At 41.7% G+C, this 24,674-nt stretch overlaps 1 protein-coding gene across 1 annotated transcript in view; it reads right to left on the reverse strand.

Annotated features, from left to right (window-relative positions):
• LOC126251591 (transcription initiation factor TFIID subunit 2) overlaps window positions 1-23,179 on the reverse strand; it is a 135,381-nt gene extending 112,202 nt beyond the window's left edge. The window contains exons 1-8 of the mRNA XM_049952126.1: window positions 23,009-23,179; window positions 22,872-22,925; window positions 22,625-22,788; window positions 22,331-22,547; window positions 21,973-22,211; window positions 20,946-21,167; window positions 20,614-20,827; window positions 15,175-15,432 (exon numbers count right to left, since the gene is read on the reverse strand). Of these exons, the coding sequence (XP_049808083.1) occupies window positions 15,175-15,432; window positions 20,614-20,827; window positions 20,946-21,167; window positions 21,973-22,211; window positions 22,331-22,547; window positions 22,625-22,788; window positions 22,872-22,925; window positions 23,009-23,053 (1,413 nt within the window). The 5' untranslated portion in view covers window positions 23,054-23,179. The remainder of the gene's footprint in view (window positions 1-15,174; window positions 15,433-20,613; window positions 20,828-20,945; window positions 21,168-21,972; window positions 22,212-22,330; window positions 22,548-22,624; window positions 22,789-22,871; window positions 22,926-23,008) is intronic.
• Between the last annotated feature and the right edge of the window lie 1,495 nt (window positions 23,180-24,674).

Raw genomic sequence — 24,674 nt, forward strand, 5'->3', positions numbered from 1 at the left:
CAACAGTTACACATCAGCTTCTGGCCAAAGCCTTCTTCAGGAAAGCAAACACACACGCATGCAAATTCATTCACACAAGCGTGCACATCTCACGCACACGTGACCGTCATCTCCCACAGCTTGGACCAGCATGCAGGTGTCATGTAGAACAGAAGCAGCAATCTGGAGGGGGCGGGAAGGGATAGCAGGGAACAGATGTGGTAAGAGAGGAGCTTGTCTGGCACAGCGTGCAGGGACTAGACTGCCAACAGGTGCAACACTGAGAGGCTATGGGGCACAGAGGTGGAGAAGGGACGGAAAAAGAAGAGGATTGAGGAAGGGGAAATACGGGCGGGAGCGCTGGCAGTTGCTGCTATCACTGCACAGTGCATTATAAAGGTATGGGTATGGCTGCAAACCATCTTTCCACCAGTAAGAATGGCCACCGCCAAATAGTGCCCAAGAATGAAGTAGACCATTCGGTGGCACAACATGCAGCTGAACATAACATGCTTGATTTCAATGGCTGCTTCACTATCCAAGTCATCTGGATCCTCCCCTCCACCACCAGCTTTTCTGAACTGTGCAGATAGGGGTTATCCATACAACACTTTATCTGTCTGCTCGCGAAATTATTCCAAGCTCAACCTACAATAACCTACTGTCCCCACACACTCCAATGAACAATTCCCCCCCCCCCCCCTGTCCTATTACCTCCTCCCTATTCTCGTCCCCTCATCCTTTTTGTGTGCTGCCCTCTGGCAACGCACTCACCTGTCTTTCCTTTTCCCTGCTCCTCTTCTTTTTCGCTCCCCGTTTTCCCCCTCCCTCCCCACCACCTTGCCCCTCTACCCTCCTCCCCCCCAACACTGCACCTTTTGGCAGAAGAAGTCTTTGGCTGAAAGCTAATGTGTAACTGTCTTTTCATTGTGCCTGTCTGCAACTCCATGAGTATCTTTACAGTGAGTAGCAATTTACCTTTACCTTATATTGTTGACAAACAAAAATAATGGCTATCCTGAAACAAAGAAAGCAAAGTGACAGGCCAGAGTGTTATTTGTCTCACTGTGTTTCAAAGTGTTATAAAGGGCAGTCAGATGAAAATGAGACAATTATAGAAAGGTAAGTAGATTATTTATTATTTCAAAAGTAATTGCCATAGCTCTTAACACATTTATCCCACTGTGAGACAATACAGTCAATGCCTTCATTGAAAAATGTTTGCAGTTGCCTACAGAATTTTAGTCCATTGGTAAAGTGATACAAAACAACAATTATGAAGGAGAAGCCCATGAACTCAAAACACGAAAGGCAGAAATGACTCATCAGTTGACTTCAATATTAATAAAATAAGGGAAAAGCAACCACTTACTATTGAGGACTGGCACATGGTGCACAGAAACAGCTCCTGCTCTTCTTCTAATGAGAGGATACACATTCACACACACACAACTGCGGTGGTACCCAAACGTACACACTCAAGGTAGGGGCAAGATTGATTATTATCAATAATTAAAAGCAGTTGCCTTTGTAGACATATGTGAGGAAGGGGTAGGAAAAGACGCGCAATGCAAGGAGGAGGTAGCAGGGTAGTGTAAGGTAGGTCTTTCCCCAAATGGCTCAACAGCTGCACAAGATGGTCAAGCATATAAGAGAGAGAGGTGGGGAGGGGGGGGGGGATGAGAAGGAAAGAAAAGAGAGGATAGTAGTTATGAAAAGGGAGGCAACGAGGGAGAGAGTAAGAGAGAGGACAGGAAAAAAGGGAGGAGGGGGTGGGAGGATGGGGAGAGGGAGGGACAGAGAGAGAGAAAGCCTGGATTGCATGGAAAGTAAGGAAGAGTGATGGGAGAACACAGTATATGATCTGCATGGGGAAGGAGAGGTATGGACAGAAAAGAGAAGGGAAAAGATAAGGAGGTTTAGACCAGGGTGACCGTGAGAGTTCAGGATATGCTACATTCTTGCAATCCCCCTGGCCTGAACCTCCACTAATTTGTTTCCCAGTGCCCCACCTTACCTTTTGCATTTTCTCTTCTGTCCACATCACTCCTTCCCATGCTGACTGTGTACTGTCTTCTCCCACCACTCTCCCTCCACCCCTACATGTCGGCACTCGTTTGCTAGGGAAGTGATTCAGTGCACACTAGGCTGGGACGCTGCACAGGTGAAAGGAGTTACTGATCCATGTCACACTACAGGTGTCATCAATATGCACGTTATCGTGCTGCTATTTTCAAGTACATTATAAACACAGAAATCAAAAGTTGCACTGGAGTAGGTGTCACAAAAATAAACTGAAAGGCGTTGTGTCTATATCTATTTTAGATGGATCCTGCATATTTGTGGGTTGTAATTTTAATTTTAGTATTGTTAATAATGATACCTTCGGTCATGATAACATTTGGTTTACTGTTACTTTTGTTACGAACTTGTAGTAGCACTCCTCCAGCTGCTGGATAGGAGAGTTTTGATTCTTGTAATATGACTTCTTATCACACCTATCTTATTGGTGGGTCTTATAATTATTCTGATAAGGCCTCATGGCAGCATGGAGACACAGTAAGACGCACTGACACAGTCATTAGATGTATGCTCAAGGACTTCACTTGATAGTCATACCGTTTGGTCGTACACAAGATCAGCAACTGTAGCCGTGAAGTCTTTCTTCATGGATGTGCTGAGGCCTAGAAGCACAATTGCAAATGCTCCTGTGCAATGTTGCAAATTGTGACATCTTAATACTGCCTTCAACTGCCGGTGCAGTCGTTCCACAAGTCCATTAGCTGCTGAGTGATGAGCTGTATCACAGATATGCAATACAGCTTAGGTGTCTATGAGGGTCGTGAGAACTTTAAACAAATATGAATCAATACATCAACAGGCATGCCAAAATGGGCACTCCATCATCAAAAGAATGTGATTGCCACAGTTTCAGCACTCATATTTCTCTTAGGGAAGGCTTCTAACCAATGCAAAAAGCGATTGATGGCTATATAGCAGTAAGTGAAACATTCTGATGGCGGCAACATCCCAATTGTGTTACACTCAGATCATTGATTAGGTGGCGGAAATATGCCGAGTGGCACTTTGATATGTCAAGTTATTTATTCCTTTGGCAAGCCAAGTCACTGGTGGAAAAACATTTTGCAATCTTTGTCCATACTCAGCAACACGAAAATGCACTTCACAAGCTCAATGTACCGCAGACTCCTGGATGTGCCAAACTGTGTAATAGGTGTGGTGGCTTACGAGTTCTAACTGCAGGCTGGTTGGTTGCTTCATTAATATGCATAGCTATGAATCGAGGTGATGTGACTTAGTAAGAGCTTCATAGTTGATTGCAGTTGATTGTGGATTGCAGTTTTAAGGATTTTGGTTTGAGAGAGAGCACCTGTTGGAACATTCAAACCACCCCCAACATAAATAATATGTTTCATAAGTTGGCGGATGTAATACGGTAAGCATAGCTGTCGTGGTGACGCCTTGTCTGGTTTCTGAGAAAGGCAAACATCAGTGGCATGTAGTTGAGGACCAAAATAAACTGCTGACCTTCGAGCATGTGATCACACTTTTTTATGGCAGCATATGCTGTGTACAGCTTGTGATCGTATTTCGACAAGTTTTGTTGTGCTTCTGGTGAAAAATGCAAAAGGTTGCCAACACTGCTCTATTTGGTGTTTTACTACAGTGCCTATCACTGTTGCCAACATGCCCACCATCAAAGCGAGAGGGGCCTGGGAGACAGAATGTGCTAACAACAGAGCTACGGCTATGTCGACAAGATTTAGGAACACCTCTCAACAAATCATTTAATGGAAAAATGGTTCAAATGGCTCTGAGCACTATGGGACTCAACTGCTGTGGTCATAAGTCCCCTAGAACTTAGAACTACTTAAACCTAACTAACCTAAGGACAGCACACAACACCCAGCCATCACGAGGCAGAGAAAATCCATGACCCCGCCAGGAATCGAACCCGGGAACCCAGGCGTGGGAAGCGAGAACGCTACCGCACGAAAATCATTTAATGGAGCTGTCAACAATAAGTGGTTGCGTACAAAACTGCGATAGACATTTATTATGCCTAGGATCATTGCAACTGCCAGATCATGACCAGCCGTGCGTATCTGATTATGGGTCCAACTTTCTCTAGCGGTGGCCAGATTTCTTGGACCAGGCTGTTCCAACAGTGGCCCAGGAAGGAGGAACACACCGGAGTACTCACTGCAGCAGATCGGAGCCCATCTGATGGGGGAAAGCAAATTCACTGCTCCCTGGCCACATTAAGCCACAGCTGACACAACAAGCAGTGTTCAATGGCAGCTATAGTCAGTCGTGGAGGTCCTCAGTTGGAGGATACACTTCTATTTCTCGAGAGGGATGGACATCCGAAATGCCTCGTATGTCACAAAGTATTTAATTCTACTAAGAAGTACAACACACAGCATCATTATACACATTTTCATGCAGCCCATTACAAGTAGATAGAAGGCAAAGCATGCAAAGAGCTTGTGGCTGCACTTAAGAATGACATGCCATGAGATTTAAGTTTAAAAAAGAATTCTTAGGACAGAAGTTATAGAAACATGTAGCATAGTTCATGTACTGTAATGTGTTTATACTTTTCAGATAAATGGCAGTGAAGAAAATGGTACTGAAGCAGCAGTTCGTGCAAGCTTTAAAGTCACTCACATTATAGCGACTAGTGGCAAGGCGTTTTCTGTGGGACCTCTCATAAAATCATGCATGGTAGCAATTGCAGGATGTTTGTTTCTAAGGGAGCTGCCAGCAACTGAAGGGATTTGCCTTTCGAAGCCAACAGTGTCTCATTGAAACCTGGACTTTGTAGCGAATTTAGACGCACAGCTCATGGAAAGCTGAGAGCTTTGTTGCATTTTCGCTAGCACTTGAGAACAACACAGATATCTGTGACTGTGCTGAACTTTCAATATTTGTGTGTGGTGTTGATATGGTGCAGTAAGTAACTGAGGAACTCTTGGATGTGGTACCACTCGATTGCACAGCAACAGGAGTAGATATTTTTGAAGTTGTTTGTGGACCAATGAACAATATGAGTTTGCCTTGGACTAAGCTCCACTCTGTAGCCACAGACGGGGCACCATGGATGGTTGGGTATCATCATGGTTTCACTTCTTGTTCAAAAAATAAACTCAAGAATTCAGAAAAGACATTTTGACTGTTCATTGTTTCATTCACCAAGAGGCACTGTGTGCTCAAAAAGTGAAAACAAGTGATGTACTGAAAGATGCAGTCAATTGTGTGGGTTCTGTGCATCATTGCAGTGTCAGTCACCACCAATTTGAATGATTTGTGAAAGATATGGAAGCAGAGCGTCTGGATATACCTTACCATAGCACAGTTTGTTCACTGAGTCAGGGAAAAGTTCTTCGTGTTTTCTTTGCTATTCATGAGAAAACAACTCTATTCGTGGAAATAAAGGGGGAAACAATTAGCTGCCTGAAAGATTTAAAATAGATATCAGACCCAGCAGTCTTAGCTGACATAACTATGTGGCTGAATAATTTAAATCTGTCATTGCAGGGAAAAGAGCAGCTAATAATTGACATCCATGACCTAATCAGAGCATTCATAGAAAAGTTACATTTGTTTGAGAGGCAGATGGGTGAAAGAATTTTAACATTCTTCAACGGTCTGGCTTCTTTAAAACTACATGAAGATACAAGTTTCGGTGGTTGTCTAGTCAAGATAAGACAGCTCATCACGTCTTTTGAATCAAGATACCAAGAGCTTGTAATTTTTGAAATGGAAATGCAATTTTTCAGCAATCCTTTCTTGGTTTCACCTTATGATTTACCATTGTCACTTTAGTTGAAAGTTATTGATCTGAAAAATTCAACTTCACTGAAAGACATATACTACAACACGCTAAACCTGTCATGGTGGTATTGTTCATCACAGCAAAAAACATTTCCCAAGCTCCATAAAAATCCCGCACAGATCACGTGCATGTTTGGATCTACATATATGTGTGAGCAGCTTTTCTCACCAATGAAAGAAATAAAACCCAAGGAATGATCTTTTCTTCATGATACGACACTGATGGCTATCCTCCGCATTACCGATGCAAACACTTTGACACTCGATATTTCCGCACTTGTTATGAAAAATAAATGTCTGATTTCAGATGCCCAACAAGCATATGCAATTTCTTTTAAAACAGTTGTTTCTTATTTATTTCCTTAACTTCCTGTTTCCCCATGGTAGCATGCCACTATGTCGTAGTTGCTAAGAGTATGACATTGGCGATCATATGAGAGGTGGCAGGCAGATAAAAAGACTGTTGTGCCATGCACCGCCAGCCCATTTGATTGTTCACAGTGAGCAACAATGCTCTGTGGAGTAGGGAGCAGTCCGCAATTGAGCACAAAGCTCATGAGCTGCAACAGCCTGCCTTGGACAATGGTGGTGTCTCCAAGGAATTGCACCTGTCACAGTGAATATACATTTCAAAAGGCTAATAATTAGTCCCTGCAAATGGAGGTGGTTGCAGTTTTGGCACAAATGCTCCACATGGTCTGATTTTGAAGCAGACATAACCAAAATATTGTCAAAGTACAAGCAACAAAAATCAAGGCCGCGCATTATCTCGTCCATAGAATTTTGGAATGTTTGAGCAGCACTGCATAATCTGAATGGCATTCTCACAAACTCAAAGAGGCCAAATGGCTTTGCAATGACAATTTTGGCTATTTCTTCAGGAGCAATAAGTAACTGTTGATATGCACATCTAAGTCAACAAAAGAAAAGATGTGTTTGCTATGTATGTTGTGTGCAACATGTTCAATGTGCCCCACATCTATCAGGGACTGTCCTCTGACTGAGTTGTTGGTAACCATCGCATGGATGCAATATATTACTCTTCTTTGGTATGGCTTGTAGTGGTGCATCCCAGCTGCTGTTTGAAGGTTGTCAAATCTTTTGTCAACATGGAAAAAAACTCTTGCTTCATTACCCTCCACTTCTCAGGTGTTAATCGATGAAGCTGTGCAAAGATCGATGGTTTTAGGGTAGTGACTCCGCTATGTATCGTGGTGTGTTCTACATCCCTTAGTGTGGGTGTATGTTTCGTAAGTTCTAGGTACTGTTTGAGAGGTTCTACATATGGATTTTCATCTGTGATAGTAGGTACTGCAGTACCAGTGAAACAGCATAATTTTTCTTGGCTGGTTAAATTAGTAGTAGTATCAAGGAGACGGTGACACCAGTGTTCTGATAAAAGACCATAAAATGACAAGAAATTGGCCCATAGGATGGTGTATCCCATATCCTCCACTATAAACTGCCACTCAAACTAAGGTCGTACACCTAGATTGGTAATAGTGTCACACAACGGAAATTTTGGATTGAAGATTCATTGGTGGTGAAAAGGCAGTGGTCATCACAGCTGTGACATGGCAGATGTGTAGCTGGATACATTGACACCTCAGCTCCAGTGTCTACTAAAAACCGCTACTTCGTATATTGCTCTATGAAAAATAAGCAACAGCTGCCATTGGAAGAACCATTCGCCACCATCACTGATTTCCCGCCACATTTCCATTTCATATGGAGGGTTGCATTTTTGTGATACCAACAGATCTTTGTTACTGATGGCAATGGAATGTGCCCCCTCGCCAATTGGGGGCACTGTGGTTGGTGGCGGGAGCACAACATTTGCAAAGTAGTGACTTGTGCCATAAGCATTGGAATACATTTCACATAAATTTTCTCAGCATGTTATAGTCTTAGGTGGAGATTTCAATTTACCAGATATAGACTGGGACACTCAGATGTTTAGGACGGGTGGTAGGGACAGAGCATCGAGTGACATTATACTGAGTGCACTATCCGAAAATTACCTCGAGCAATTAAACAGAGAACCGACTCGTGGAGATAACATCTTGGACCTACTGATAACAAACAGACCCGAACTTTTCGACTCTGTATGTGCAGAACAGGAAATCAGTGATCATAAGGCTGTTGCAGCATCCCTGAATATGGAAGTTAATAGGAATATAAAAAAAGGGAGGAAGGTTTATCTTTTTAGCAAGAGTAATAGAAGGCAGATTTCAGACTACTTAACAGATCAAAACAAAAATTTCTGTTCCGACACTGACAATGTTGAGTGTTTATGGAAAAAGTTCAAGGCAATCGTAAAATGCGTTTTAGACAGGTACGTGCCGAGTAAAACTGTGAGGGACGGGAAAACCCACCGTGGTACAACAACAAAGTTAGGAAACTTCTGCAAAAGCAAAGAGAGCTTCACTCAAAGTTTAAACACAGCCAAAACCTCTCAGACAAACAGAAGCTAAACAATGCCAAAGTTAGCGTAAGGAGGACTATGCGTGAAGCGTTCAGTGAATTCGAAAGTAAAATTCTATGTACCGACTTAACAGAAAATCCTAGGAAGTTCTGGTCTTACGTTAAATCAGTAAGTGGCTCGAAACAGCATATCCAGACACTCCGGGATGATGATGGCATTGAAACAGAGGATGACACGCGTAAAGCTGAAATACTAAACACCTTTTTCCAAAGCTGTTTCACAGAGGAAGACCACACTGCAGTTCCTTCTCTAAATCCTCGCACAAACGAAAAAATGGCTGACATCGAAATAAGTGTCCAAGGAATAGAAAAGCAACTGAAATCACTCAACAGAAGAAAGTCCACTGGACTTGACGGGATACCAATTCGATTCTACATAGAGTACGCGGAAGAACTTGCCCCCCTTCTAACAGCCGTGTACCGCAAGTCTCTAGAGGAACGGAAGGTTCCAAATGATTGGAAAAGAGCACAGGTAGTCCCAGTCTTCAAGAAGGGTCGTCGAGCAGATGCGCAAAACTATAGACCTATATCTCTGACGTCAATCTGTTGTAGAATTTTAGAACATGTTTTTTGCTCAAGTATCATGTCGTTTTTGGAAACCCAGAATCTACTATGTAGGAATCAACATGGATTCCGGAAACAGCGATCGTGAGAGACCCAACTCGCTTTATTTGTTCATGAGACCCAGAAAATATTAGATACAGGCTCCCACGTAGATGCTATTTTTCTTGACTTCTGGAAGGCGTTCGATACAGTTCCGCACTGTCGCCTGATAAACAAAGTAAGAGCCTACGGAATATCAGACCAGCTGTGTGGCTCGATTGAAGAGCTTTTAGCAAACAGAACACAGCATGTTGTTCTCAATGGAGAGATGTCTACAGACGTTAAAGTAACCTCTGGCGTGCCACAGGGGAGTGTTATGGGACCATTGCTTTTCACAATATATATAAATGACCTAGTAGATAGTGTCGGAAGTTCCATGCGGCTTTTCGCGGATGATGCTGTAGTATACAGAGAAGTTGCAGCATTAGAAAATTGTAGCGAAATGCAGGAAGATCTGCAGCGGATAGGCACTTGGTGCAGGGAGTGGCAACTGTCCCTTAACATAGACAAATGTAATGTATTGCGAATACATAGAATGAAGGATCCTTTATTGTATGATTATATGATAGCGGAACAAACACTGGTAGCAGTTACTTCTGTAAAATATCTGGGAGTATGCGTGCGGAACGATTTGAAGTGGAATGATCATATAAAATTAATTGTTGGTAAGGCGGGTACCAGGTTGAGATTCATTGGGAGAGTGCTTAGAAAATGTAGTCCATCAACAAAGGAGGTGGCTTACAAAACACTCATTCGACCTATACTTGAGTATTGCTCATCAGTGTGGGATCCGTACCAGATCGGGTTGACGGAGGAGATAGAGAAGATCCAAAGAAGAGCGGCGCGTTTCGTCACAGGGTTATTTGGTAACTGTGATAGCGTTACGGAGATGTTTAATAAGCTCAAGTGGCAGACTCTGCAAGAGAGGCGCTCTGCATCGCGGTGTAGCTTGCTCGCCAGGTTTCGAGAGGGTGCGTTTCTGGATGAGGTATCGAATATATTGCTTCCCCCTACTTATACCTCCCGAGGAGATCACGAATGTAAAATTAGAGAGATTAGAGCGCGCACGGAGGCTTTCAGACAGTCGTTCTTCCCGCGAACCATACGCGACTGGAACAGGAAAGGGAGGTAATGACAGTGGCACGTAAAGTGCCCTCCGCCACACACCGTTGGGTGGCTTGCGGAGTATAAATGTAGATGTAGATGTAGAAGCTTGGCAATTTGTCCGAGGAAAGACATGAGGATCACTACAGGAGTGCCATCTATCTGTGGGCCTATAGCTGCAATTCTTGAGGTATGATACATTTCTGAAATGCAATCTGCAGTCAAGATAGCCGATGCAAACCGTTAATATTTTCTGCACACTGAGTTGTAGGCATGACAGCCACATATTCCGAAGACGCACACCGTTAATATTTTCTGCGAATTACGTTTTAGGCATGGCAGCTATATATTCTGAAGTATGTCATCATTGAAGGTGTTGCTCATAAGTGTCCACAGGTACTGTAACAACTACGAGGGGGCATGATCTCCCATCTCTTCTGTGTTGCCTCGGACTGCGACAGGCAGGTGATTAAAGCATTCTTAATCATTCCATACTGACTGGGGCTTGGCAGCGCAGTGATTTCACATTAATAACATCCAAATTTCATTAACAAAAAGATGTTATGAACCATTTGTATCAAGCAAATAATTCAATACAAAATCCTATCCATATTGCAGTAATATTCCATTACCTAGCCTTTTTACCAAAGACATAACATGCAATGATATGACAAATCTTCGAAATAGCATGGGATGATATGATAACCTCCCAGTTTAAAATCCTCCCTTGAGCTCTCATAGACAGCTTCTGCCACCTGCCATACTGAAAAAAAAGCAGTGCATGGCAATATGGTAACCAATGCAGACAAACAACATATTAATAACTATGCAAAAGAAATTGTACGATCCTTGCCTTTAAGAAAATGCTGGCAATGTGAGAAACCTATTACCTAGCTATCTATCATCACTTATTTGAGCTCCATAACAGCACATGGAAAAATTAACACTTAGATTATCAGTTCAGTAGCAGTAGTGTCCAAAACTGAATGCAGACAGTGTGATTTCTGTGTACAGATGCAAACTAAGCTGTTGACCCTGCACTCACAGCTCCAGGCTATGTTGGCTTCCATCACACAGCTTGAGGCCACTGCCAAGGGGCATCATAGTGGGGGGTCAAACAGAGATATGAGAGGGGGTCGAGCACGTTCCGTGTGCCACCCAATCGGTCCACTGCTGTGGTCACCCCGGGTACTGCCTGCACTGTGGTTGATCCCTCACCTGCGGTTGTGTGGGAGATCATTCCAAAGTCTGGCAGACAGCGAAAGACTTTCTGAGGGGTCGATCGTAGGGCCTACCCGGTTCGTTTGTCGAACAGGTTTCGGGCGTTATCTGAGGCTGACAAAGTCTCTGAGCTGGATGCAGTCGTCCACCCTGTTCCAGAGGAAGCTTCTCGACCTGCAAGGTCTGGGCATTCATAGAGGGTGGGTTTGCTGGTAGTTGGTATCTCCAACGTTAGACACGTAACGGGGACCCTTAGGAACATGGCTGCCAAGGAGGGGAAGGAAGCCAGCGTTCACTCCTTGTGCATACCGGAGGGGAGGGGGGGAGGGGGGGGGAGCCATCTGGATGTGGAAAGGTGTTTCTGGATGCCATGAAGAGTACAGAGTGCAGCCAACTGCAGGTGGTGGCCCATATCGGTACCAATGACCAGAGGAGATTCTCTCTGGTTTTGGGTGGTTGGCGGAAATAGTAAAGACTGCCAGTCTTGCTTGTGAGATTAAGGCGTAGCTCACCATTTGCAGCATCATCGACAGAGCCGACTGTGGTCCTTTGGTGCAGAGCCGAGAGGGTCTGAATCAGAGGCTCAGGCAGTTCTGTGACTGTGTAGGCTGCAGATTCCTTGACTTGTGCTATCGGGTGGTAGGTTTCTGGGTTCCGCTTAATAGGTCAGGAGTCCACTATACACAGGAAGTGGCTACATGGGCAGCGGGGGATGTGTGGACGGGAGTACAGGGATTAGCAACACAAGGCAGTTGCTGCTAGGCTGAATACCGTAACACCTACAACCGTCAAAAAGAAACGCACAGTACATCTATTTAAAAAAGCTGATAAAAATGCTCTTAGCACCTTTTTAAGAGACAGTCTCCACTCCTGATCTGATCACGAAAGCATAGAAAATATGTGGAATGATTTCAAAGAGATAGCATCAACAGCAATTGAGAGATATATACCACATAAATTAATAAGTGATGGTACTGATCCCCCATGATACACAAAATGGGTCAGATCACTGTTGCAGAAGCAACAAAAAAAGCATGTCAAATTTAAAAAAACGCAAAATCCCCAAGATTGACAAAGTTTTGCAGAAGTTCAAAATATAGCATGTACTTCAATGTGAGGTGCTTTTAATACTTTCCACAATGAAACTCTGTCTCCAAATCTGGCAGAAAACCCAAAGAGATTCTGGTCATACATAAAGCACACCAGTGGCAAGACACAATTAATACCCTCTGAGTTATTAAACATGGTTTTCCAAAACTCCTTCAACAAAGAAAATGAAGTAACTATTTCTTAATTCCAGTCAAGAGCAACTGTCAAGATGAGAAACATAGAAGTAGATATCCTTTGTGTGGCAAAGCAGCTTAAATCACTTAATAAAGGCAAGGCCTCTGGTCCAGATTGTATACCAGTCAGGTTCCTTTCAGAGTATGGTGATACAATAGCCCCATATTTAGCAACTGTATACATTCGCTCATGGAAAGTTCCATACCTAAAGACTGGAAAATTGCACAAGTCACACCAGTACCCAAAAAAGGCAAGTAGGAGTAATCCACTGAATTACACTAACACTAACATCGATTTGCAGTAGGGTTTTCGAACATATACTGTGTTCGAACATTATGAATCACCTCGAAGAAAACGATTTATTGACATACAGTCAGTACGGATTCAGAAAACATCGTTCTTGTGAAACACAACTAGCTCTTTATACTCTTGAAGTAATGTGTGCTTTCAACAGGGGATGTCAGGTTGATTCCATATTTTTAGATTTTCAGAAGGCTTTCGTCAACATTCCTCACAAGCGTCTTCTAACGAAACTGCATGCCTATGGAATGTCGCCTCAGTTGTGTGACTGTATTTGCTGTCTGAAAGGTCACATTTCTTAGTAATAGATGGAAAGTCATCGAGTAAAACTGAAGTAATATCCGGCATTCCCCAAGAAAGTGCTAAAGACCCTCTATTGTTCCAGATCTATATTAACAATGTAGGAGAAAATCTGAGTAGCCCTATTAGATTGTTTGCAGATGATGCTGTCATTTACCATCTTGTAAAGTCATCAGATGACCAAAACAAACTGCAAAATGATTTAGATGATATCTGTATGGTGTGAACAATGGCACCTGACCCTGAATAAAGAAAAGTGTGAAGCTATTTACATGAGTACTAAAAGAAAGCCACCAAATTTCGATTATGTGAAAAGTAACACAAATCTTAAGGCTTCAAATTCAACTAAATACTTAGGGATTACAATTACAAGTAAACTAAATTGGTATGATCACATAGATAATGTTGTGGGTACAGCAAACCAAAGACTGTGATTTATTGGCAGAACACTTAGAAGGCGCAACAGATCTACTAAAGAGGTTGCTTACACTATGCTTGTCCACCCTATTCTGGAGTACTGCTGTGCAGTGTGGGATCCACGTCAGGTGGGACTGAAGGATGACATGGAAAAGTTCAAAGGAGGTGACTAGATTTGTACTATCCCGAAATAGGAGAGTTAGTGCCGCAGGCATGACACGTGAATTGGAGTGGCAGTCATTAAAACAAAGGCATTTTTCGTTGCGACGGGATCTTCTCATGAGATTTCAATCATCAGTTTTCTCCTCCAATTGCAAAAACATTTTGTTGGCACCCACCTACATAGGGAGAAATGATCATCACAATAAAATAAGATAAATCAGGGCTCGCACAGAAACATTTAAGTGCTCGTTTCACCCGCGTGCCGTTCGAGAGTTGAACGGTAGAGAGACAACTTGAAGGTGGTTCAATGAACCCTCTGCCAGGCACTTTATTGTGAATAGCAGAGTAATAATGTAGATGTAGATGATATACATGCTGAAACAGGCTTATTAATAAATCGTGCCTGGAGATGGTAACAAGGAATTCCAATGAAAAACTGTTCATAATTATGAAATTACTGAAGTATAAGAATTAGTATAGACTGCTACTCACCATATACAGGATGTTTTGAGCGACAGACAGGTGCATTTAAAAGCAGACTAAGCTACCAGACAAAGCCCTTCTTCACACATTCATACAAGCACAACTCATACACACATGGCCTTTGTCATCTCTGGGCACTGAGGCCCATCTGTGGCTGAGCTTTTAAATGTAATTTCAAATGTGTCTGCCACTCAGCACCACCTCTATATGGTGAGTAGCAATCTGTCCTAATTTATATTGTTGTTATTCCATCTCAGGTCCACCCACTCAGCTGAAAGGTAATGTGTTTGCCTACCAAACAGCCGGCCTGTGTTCGATTCCCGGCCAGGTTGGAGAATTGCTCCACTTGTGGACTGGATGTTGTGTGGTCCGTATCATTATCATCATCATCACTATTACCAACACGCAAGTTGCCCAATGTGGCATTGCCTGAAATAAGACTTGCAACTCAGTGGCCAAACTCCCATGGATAGGGCCACCCGGCGATCAATGCCACACAATTGTTTCACTTCATTCCATCTCAGATATTCCATTGTTTAATTACTGAATTAGATACGCACAATTTGCCACGCAATGGCACAAGATGCTGTGTGTTTGAAATTACTTGGTAAGTCTACTTCATTGTTTAATTTACTTGCTCCAAGATTTTGTATCAGTTTTGTATACATATAAGCAAGCCATAAATGTGCCATATTATTTGTCACAAATAATGTCAACACCTAACAGATATCTGTAAGAACTGCAAACTGATACAACTACTCCTACAAGTTACTATTCCCTTACAATTTTTAGTTTCCTAATAAATTGTGACTGTGAGTTATTAAAGGGTGGCCTTCAGTTTAATAAGTAGGCTAAATAAAAATATGTGTAGAGAAATAAATAAATGAGATCATTCCAGATGTACAGTACACCAGTTAGCTTTTAGTTGCTACACAATTTTTCTCTCTTAATGAATAATTACAGAAACCATTAACATACCTGCAAAAGGAGTTCCTGCCCAATACGATGTTCAAGCATTCTCATGACAAGATGTGCTTTCTTGCGCAGAACTTCAAGATATCTTGGAGACATGGTATGTAGATTACGTATGGGAAAATAAAAGCCCTGATCGCTGTTTAATGTCCGAACTGGTGGTGCTGGAGAAGTAACAACTGATGGAATGGGAGCTGGAGCCTGACTTGGGTCAAGCACAATGCCTCCAAAGTTCTCCTCATACTTTACAACTTCTTGCAGCTCCTGAAATACAATTCAAATACGACACAACTAGAAGAGATCAGAGGGGCTATTAGATTATATGCATTAATTTATTCATAATGTAACTTTCAAAAAGAAGATGACAAAAAATGTTTAGAGAACACTGGACTCCATATTTTTCAGTATATAGATACACTTAAAACATCAGCTTTGTAAACCTACTATGAGTACTGATTAACCATTTGGCACTCTGATGCAAAGTAGATAACAAAACCTTAATTTTTATTTAGGTCTGTTCAGAGAAATGAACATAGACAGACTGACCCTCTAGTAATATGAAAGATAGGTCTGCTCCCCGGGAGGGGACAAAAAGGTAACGAAAATGTGTTAGGTAGTGTAACAAGTAGGAAGTTCTCGGTCGCTCAGTTATTTTTTACCAGCCCCCCCCCCCCCCCCCCAGATGGCGCCTATTTCTTTGAAATTCAGTTATTGTTCTCTACTACAAAGTTTAGATGTTACAAACTGCAAAACCTGTCAAGTTTCATCTCCAACAGAGACTCTTCTCTGAATATACACTCCTGGAAATGGAAAAAAGAACACATTGACACCGGTGTGTCAGACCCACCATACTTGCTCCGGACACTGCGAGAGGGCTGTACAAGCAATGATCACACGCACGGCACAGCGGACACACCAGGAACCGCGGTGTTGGCCGTCGAATGGCGCTAGCTGCGCAGCATTTGTGCACCGCCGCCGTCAGTGTCAGCCAGTTTGCCGTGGCATACGGAGCTCCATCGCAGTCTTTAACACTGGTAGCATGCCGCGACAGCGTGGACGTGAACCGTATGTGCAGTTGACGGACTTTGAGCGAGGGCGTATAGTGGGCATGTGGGAGGCCGGGTGGACGTACCGCCGAATTGCTCAACACGTGGGGCGTGAGGTCTCCACAGTACATCGATGTTGTCGCCAGTGGTCGGCGGAAGGTGCACGTGCCCGTCGACCTGGGACCGGACCGCAGCGACGCACGGATGCACGCCAAGACCGTAGGATCCTACGCAGTGCCGTAGGGGACCGCACCGCCACTTCCCAGCAAATTAGGGACACTGTTGCTCCTGGGGTATCGGCGAGGACCATTCGCAACCGTCTCCATGAAGCTGGGCTACGGTCCCGCACACCGTTAGGCCGTCTTCCGCTCACGCCCCAACATCGTGCAGCCCGCCTCCAGTGGTGTCGCGACAGGCGTGAATGGAGGGACAAATGGAGACGTGTCGTCTTCAGCGATGAGAGTCGCTTCTGCCTTGGTGCCAATGATGGTCGTATGCGTGTTTGGCGCCGTGCAGGTGAGCGCCACAATCAGGACTGCATACGACCGAGGCACACAGGGCCAACACCCGGCATCATGGTGTGGGGAGCGATCTCCTACACTGGCCGTACACCACTGGTGATCGTCGAGGGGACACTGAATAGTGCATGGTACATCCAAACCGTCATCGAACCCATCGTTCTACCATTCCTAGACCAGCAAGGGAACTTGCTGTTCCAACAGGACAATGCACGTCCGCATGTATCCCGTGCCACCCAACGTGCTCTAGAAGGTGTAAGTCAACTACCCTGGCCACCAAGATCTCCGGATCTGTCCCCCATTGAGCATGTTTGGGACTGGATGAAGCGTCGTCTCACGCGGTCTGGACTCCGTCTTTAGCAGCACATCACAATGTAGAAAGTTCACAAACAAGCTAAAAATGTATGTAACAATTTTAGTGCATGACAAATTTAACCTTCTGCTCACATTTACACATCACAGTTTTAAGAAACAATTACAAACTTAGCATAGCCCATTCTAAAAGCCACTAATAATAACTGAAGACAGCTACAGACCCAAGGAACAAGCTGTGTTAATGCCTGAATCACGAAGTGCAATTGGCCTCGCACTTCATCTGATACACATAGGAGAGGCAAACAACAAATGTGTCAATTAACATTTATAAGACTCCACAAACTGTACCAAACATGAGCCCACAGGGTTTCACCTGTCCAGGCATTCTGTCTATTCAGTTAGTGTAGGATACATATATTGCAATACTTTTGTTTAGACAATGAAAACAATTTCTCCTGTCAAATGCCACACATCTGGTGGTAGGACTAAAACTGGTTGTATACAGATTTGCAAAGTATCAAGTTCCATGGTCTTATGGTTCTAAAAGTGTAATGATTCAAATGTTATGATGAAAGCCATATTTGCTGTAGTCAAGCAACAGATTGAAAGCCTTTAGAGTAGAGTTAAAAGCACTTCTTGCTGTGAAGTGTTTCTACAGTGCCAGTAAACACATTAGCTTGCAGAAATCTATGCACTCGTATACTTTTTAATCTGTCATCACGTGTAATATTCATGCTTTGTATGTGAGCACAAGAATGTTCCTGCTGTTGGTTTCCTGTTTTCTCTGATTCAGATGCAGCACAACACATCTCCTCAGAGTAGGAAATCAGTGGCAAGAAAGTTGTGATGGATAAGATGATGGCAGATAATTGTGTGTTTATATTGTTTAGAAGTGCAATATAATATGTTTATACTTTCTAGAAGTGTTTAACAAGTTTCAAGTTCTTATTATACAATTGATTTCACTATTTTTGAATGATGTTTGCTCCTTACGTGTTGTCTTCTTTCCAAATTATATATTGAGCTAGGTGGCTAAGGCAGTATGCAGTGGACCTGCATTCGAGAATTGTAGGTTTTCACCTGGCTATCCTGACTCAGGTTTCCCATGATTTTCCCAAGTTGTTATGGTGAATGCTGGGATGGTTCCTTCAGGGCCATGGCTGACTTCTTACCCTATTCTCACATAATCTTACCCTACTTTGTATATGTTTCTATATGCATATTATTTCCATAATGTATCCGACATGTCCCTTATTGCTGTGACAAATGGACAAAGGACGAACAAATTAATAAATAAAACTACTTTTTTAAATTTCTTTTACATTGGAATAGCCCATATCAATAACCTACATAAGTATTCTCTGATTAAAAATATTTTTAATATTCATTACAAGTACAGGAATTGTAAGAGGCAACCATTAATAAAGAGGAGTTTGTCTTGTTCTGAAAGTGAGTCAAAATTGAATTGCCTTCTAAGAAGCAGTATATAGTCTTCCTTCAAGCAATACCAGTAAAGTTAAGTGTGATTCCAGGTAAGTGAAGAAAGCTTGCAGTAAATTGTTCTGAGTGTTTTGTCCCAATTTGAGTGGGCCACTACAAGTGCTGCTAATAGGATATCCAATGGTAAGTCTGCATCAGCAACAAGATGGGGTACATATTTACGTGTTCTTTAGAAATCTACAGAACCAGCAACATCTTAAACTGAAAATTGGCTTAACAGATGCTATGTTTAATAAAATTGCAACAGTAGGTATCAATCACATAAAATCCACCACCATGAGATACCCAAAAAACTTACTGGACGATATTCTGTCGACTGGTTGCATATTGACTGCAAAAAAAATCTTCTGCACATTGGTGTCATATTTGTGCATTATCACACCAACAAGAACATAAAACAAGAATTACTTATGTGGACTTACTAACAGTTTCACTATTTGCTGGATGTACACTGTATACTACAAAAGCATAAAAAGAATCAGAAATGCATGATGAGCCAGAGTGCAGTATGAAAGACACTTATGGTGTTGGCAGCTTTTCCCTTGTATGCTACTGCTGGTACAGGTTCATGAGATGAATCGCAGGAACTCAACATGACAAATCATGACTGAGACGTACATTGAGGTATAATAAGATGTAGGTAGCCAATGTCCTCATTTGTAATTTCCTACAGTTCTTAAATTTCAGCACAATCAGAAATGAGACACACAACTAGGTTATCGCATTGACAACTGTATATCTCAAGTTACGCTACTCATGGCAACCTTATCTTTGTGTCAGGATTCATTGGCTCTGCTGACCCACAAGGGAATTATCACATCCCAACCGAATCAAAGCCTTGGGCTATACTGCAGATCAATCCAGCACATCAACCAGGCTTTTTGCTGTCACATTCCAACATAACCATGCCTCCAGCTTTGCTACAAGTCAGTTTGTGAACATATCTTGGTAATTTTAGTGACCAAAGATATATGAAAACCAATGCACAATCTTAAAATTAATAATAAACAGATCTGTAAAAGTTATTCTGGTGCTCTCCTTATTGAATACAAGTGTAATCAATCTGTATCTTCTGTCAAAAGAAAGCACCACATTCAGCAATTCTCATTGCCTATATTATACTATCACCCAAGTGGCTACCACCAATGTCAACGTATTGCTAAAAATCGGGTCGACAGAAGCGTCCGATCCCACGCATCGGCTTTGTGTTGTCGTGTGTGACGTCATGATGGCACGGAGTTTGGTTTGAGTGTGGCTGTCTCCAGTTCTGTTTTATCTTATTTTATTTACTTTTCTGATCTGTTCGTTCTACCTCGTGAGATTTTTTTTTTTTTAATTTAAAAACACTTATTACTTATTTTAATTATCTGTTTCCTCCAATTTCTGTTTTAGTTTATTATATTTATCTTTCTGATCTGTTCGTTCTATCCCGTGAGATTTTTTTTTGAAAAGACAAAAAACACTAATCAGCTACTGAAGCATCTTTATCTTCTATGGGTTGCAGGGGTTACGACCCCTGGGGAGGTGGGTGGGTATTCATGCATGGCTGTCTTCACTTACACGTTGTAGCTACACAAGGCGTCTAAATTTGTTTATATTTAGTTTGCCCCCCACCCAAAACACCCCATTTCCCGCGCTTGTCCCGTTAGTGTCATTAGGCTTCTTGTGGAAAGTGTGTGTGTTTGTTTTTGTTTCCGCCATATTTGTGATGTCATGGGTCAAAGCAGACGGGCGGGATCGGACGCTTCCGTATTTCCCTAAAATCTACAGACAATGTAAGATTCGCCAACAATGTAAGTGCACTTTAACCCTCTTCATTTTATACCACAAAAAGAATAATACAAATTACACCACTGGCTGATACAACAAAATTTATCTTTTGTAGTATAGGGTATGTCATGTTGTATTTGACTTCAGCTCCATACCACTACATTACAATCAATAAGATTGTGGTTTCATTTAACTAATTCCTTAATAATTAATTTGTTATAAAATGACTGGCAAGTTAAAGAAGCTGTAAAGTTAACTATATTAATTTCAGGAGTAACTTGAAAAATGGTTCTTACAGACTGTATCCATTCTCTATATTCATTGTTTCCAAAACACTTTTTTGCGTAAAGGCTGCATAAGTAAGTGGATACGCCTTTTGGCAACCAAGTGTCAGACCAATTTTGCATTGAAATAAAGCACCCAAAGAATTGCTCTGCTATAGCCTGTGCCATAGCCTTACGGGTAATATATGTTTGATCTATGATTGCAGGTGAATGAAGTAAATTTGTACTGAAATAAAGGAAAAACGAGAGAATGTTAATTCACATTCAGTGATAAGGTATGTAAACATATTGCACACAAGGGAAACCAAAAACTTTGTGATTTTAGTATATTAACTGAACATTACCTCAATATACTCATCGTAGCATACGCAGAAACATCTTGATCAACTTCATCAACAAACACTTGCTTGTAACATGAATATGGGTAACGATTAGCCAGTGTTTCCTCATAAAATTCAAATGCTTCATGCATGTATCTTGCTGAAACTTTCAGCGAGGGCATTAGCTGAGGTAAACAGAAGTGTGTAACCTCATGCATGTAGGGGTCAACAAATATTTCAAATGGCCTGAAAAACAGATTATTATTATTATTTTACATGTCACTGTCAGAGGTATTTAGGCTCTGTTTTATAGCTTTGAACATTTGCTTGTTAATTGTTTCCATAAACTTGAATTCAGTGTTATAACACACAAAGAGTCAAGGAATTTACAAGCAATCAGAGAAAAAATAAGTGAACGGCAATAATGACTACTAATTACAGGCCTTCTTACTGCTCACAGATCATATGTCATATTGAAATATAAGAAACTGTTTCACTGTGAAAGAACTCTATTACTGATTAAGGAGTAAACGTGTATCGTATCTGTGACATAATGTCTTTGGGAACCATGAGCACTTTAACTAAAATGGAAAAAAAGACACCATCTGGGTCACTTACAGTGTTCCATTTCAACTGCGGGTTTCAACTTGTAATAATACACATCATCTTCAAATTCAAGTAACTGTCACTGCCAAATGCAGCATGTTAGGATTCAGAGGAAAAAAATTGTAAATCCTTGACCTGCCAACAAGCTGAGAATAGTTATATGGATTTGTAGATGTCAAATATTATGGGTTGGAAACAGAAATTTAAATAAAACATAACAAACGACCCAGACAATGTTCTTTTTCACATAATGTATATCATTAATGCAATATAAATCACATCACACCCCAGCATAAAAGGATACAGTGGAAAATGTGACATGACAGTGCTGCGTACAGATGAATGGCCTTCTCAAAATATACAAATAAACTAACTAGATATAACAAGACACTACAGAGAAGATATATTACATCAACTTTCATCTTTTTATGTACGGTTTACATACCCAACAGCAAGTGCAATGTTCGGTGCACAAGCTGGAGTGGACAGTACATAGTGAAATGTCTTCCTCCGCATGTCTGGTGTGTATACAACTTCAATAAGATCACCGCATGATACTGCAGTCATACTTTCATCAACTGTGAATTCTAGTTTCCAAGTGCAAGGTTCTGCATAACTATCAACACAGGGAAACCACAGACGGGATGAATTCTCATGTCCATATGTGAACATATGAGCTGCTCGCTAAGAAACAAACAAATTAATGATAGACATATGTCAAAAGTGTATCCTATAATTCTATTTCATGAACTAGAGTTTCATTGCTTAGAAAATATTTTGAAGTGGTCTTTTAAATAACTGACCTCTGCCAATGTTCCTTCAGTGTCTGGGATGACGAAATGTACTCCACCCTGTGGCTGTTCCAGAGAAAACTCAATGCCAACCCTAAGGCCTCTCCCTTCACCAACCAACTGACTAGCCTCTGGAGGGATACTTATAATAAGTTCACCTGCATTGTTATCAGGATCAATCTGTTGTGCAGCTGCCAGGTGAGCAGTAGAAAAATATTCCAGGCTTCTCCTGTAACATCAGTGCAGTAAATTAGTGTGTGTGAAACGAACATAGTGAACTGGAGGTATAAAGGAGGGCACACTTACTGCTTAGAATCCCCCTGACAAATATCCAAAAATGGATCAAAATACTGGAAAGGGGCTTCAAAGGAATCGTTCAAGAGGACGCGATAAATGCGACATTGTTTTGCATTCAGTTTAATATGCTTTAAATTATCTTTCGATGGAACTATGGTCAGTTCCGAAAATCCCTGTACAACAACAAACAACACTGTTATTGGAGTTTAAGTATACTGAATTGATATTCATAAGTCATTTATTTTTTCGTACTTACAATTATACTTTGTCTCTGAAAGTTGATACCTGTAAGGCTAACAATTTGATGAGCTGTAAAGGTAAAAATAAGATTATCTACAGTGTTCCACCGGAAGTAATATTGCTGTATGTAAGGGCACTCGTAAAGTATACTTATAATTTGAATGGTCTTGATTTGTCGGCTGTCTTTTCTTTCTTCATTGCAACTGTTACGCTTTAAAACCTACCGTATTACAACATTGTACTGTCAACACCTTGTTTGTAAACAAACCCCCACCGTCAACGATCTGCCATTACCAGTCAGCAGTCAACATCTTTGGAAAGCGCATTCTAGCCTTTTAGAGAGAAAGATATCGGGGGGGGGGGGGGATTTGACCAAAGAGGAAAACACTCATTTCACAGGACTCCAGGCAAATGAAATGATAATTAAATGGACACCCTAGCTGCAAACAGGCGTTATAAGCAGGAGATCCCGGGTTCGAGTCCCGGTCGGGGCACACATTTTCAACATGTCCCCAATGAAGTACATCAACACCTGTTTGCAGCTAGGGTGTCCATTTAATTATCATTTCATTTCTAGCAAAGCTGCATGGTCATCCACCGTAACTGTTCTTCCGGGAACAGATACTACCGTCATATATACTCCAGGCAAACGTGATATATTGTTGTCAAACGTTGTATCGACATGGTCGTGTAGTATCGAAGACGGAAGGAGCATTCTATCGACTTTCGTGATCGTACGGTTCATAACACGTGAGACGAACATTGACGTACAAAACAATAACATTCGCCCCAGTTATAAAGAAAACGAGATTTCGCTTTTTCGTTATTGGAGGATACGTTAACCTCGATGTCAAGTTGTTTACAAGTATATAAAGTTCTGCATCCATCACTGGACTGGGTTGTGGATATGGAGAAGACTTAGAATCGTTTGCAATAATTAATTCCGAAACCTACTGAAAAAGTGGTACAATGATTTTACCTAATAGGCCTATGTCTTCATCAACCTCGAATATGGGACGACTTGCTGATTTTCAAGCAAAAAACAAGCTCAAGCCATGTAACCTTTTAACATATATATTGAACATTGTTCATTAATCTGTTTCGACAAGGTAAGTTTAATTTAAGAAACCCCGAAATTAGTTTCAGGTATTGGACTGTAATTAAAAAGAGTAGATAGCCGTTCTAGCAGACGAATTAAAGTGGTAGCCCATTTGACTCACTTTCTGTAAATAAATGTTGTTTCAAAACACCATCGCATTGTGTACCTCTAGAAAACGAGTTGGTTTTGATAGAATTTGTTGTAATAAAATGTCGAAAAACGTCATATTGGTGGTTATAGATGTCCTTCAATTGGAGAAATGCTTGTTTCGGAAAGAAGGGCACTAAAAGAACTGCGGTAGCTCCTAAATTTTCTTTTATAGTTTGCAGATGGTTGAGACTACCTTTTAATTCTAGAACACTATGTGGCGAACAGCGTAGGGAAGCGCTCGCTCCTCCTCAGTCGCTTCTCACGCCTTGCGCACGCACGTGACGTGCAGTTTTCCCGTGGAGGTATTTTATAGATCCATAAGTTTTCCGCACTCGGCATCACGCTGTTTCACTTCCCATCACACGGCACTCACCCACTGACTACGAAACTTTCCAGGTGAAAATAAACGATCTTGATGAAACGTTGTTGGTGTGTTTAGCGGTCAAATAATGCATCACGTATTTTTTAGTTTTTGTTCAATTTTACTTTTAAGGGGTAAAACATACCCTGAAAAGTAATTTGACCTATTAACTTTAGAGTGAATATCGTCGAAACTATGAAATATAAAAA

Source organism: Schistocerca nitens, chromosome 1 (genome assembly GCF_023898315.1).
Source record: "Schistocerca nitens isolate TAMUIC-IGC-003100 chromosome 1, iqSchNite1.1, whole genome shotgun sequence".
In the NCBI taxonomy this organism is placed as follows: Eukaryota; Metazoa; Arthropoda; class Insecta; order Orthoptera; family Acrididae; genus Schistocerca; species Schistocerca nitens.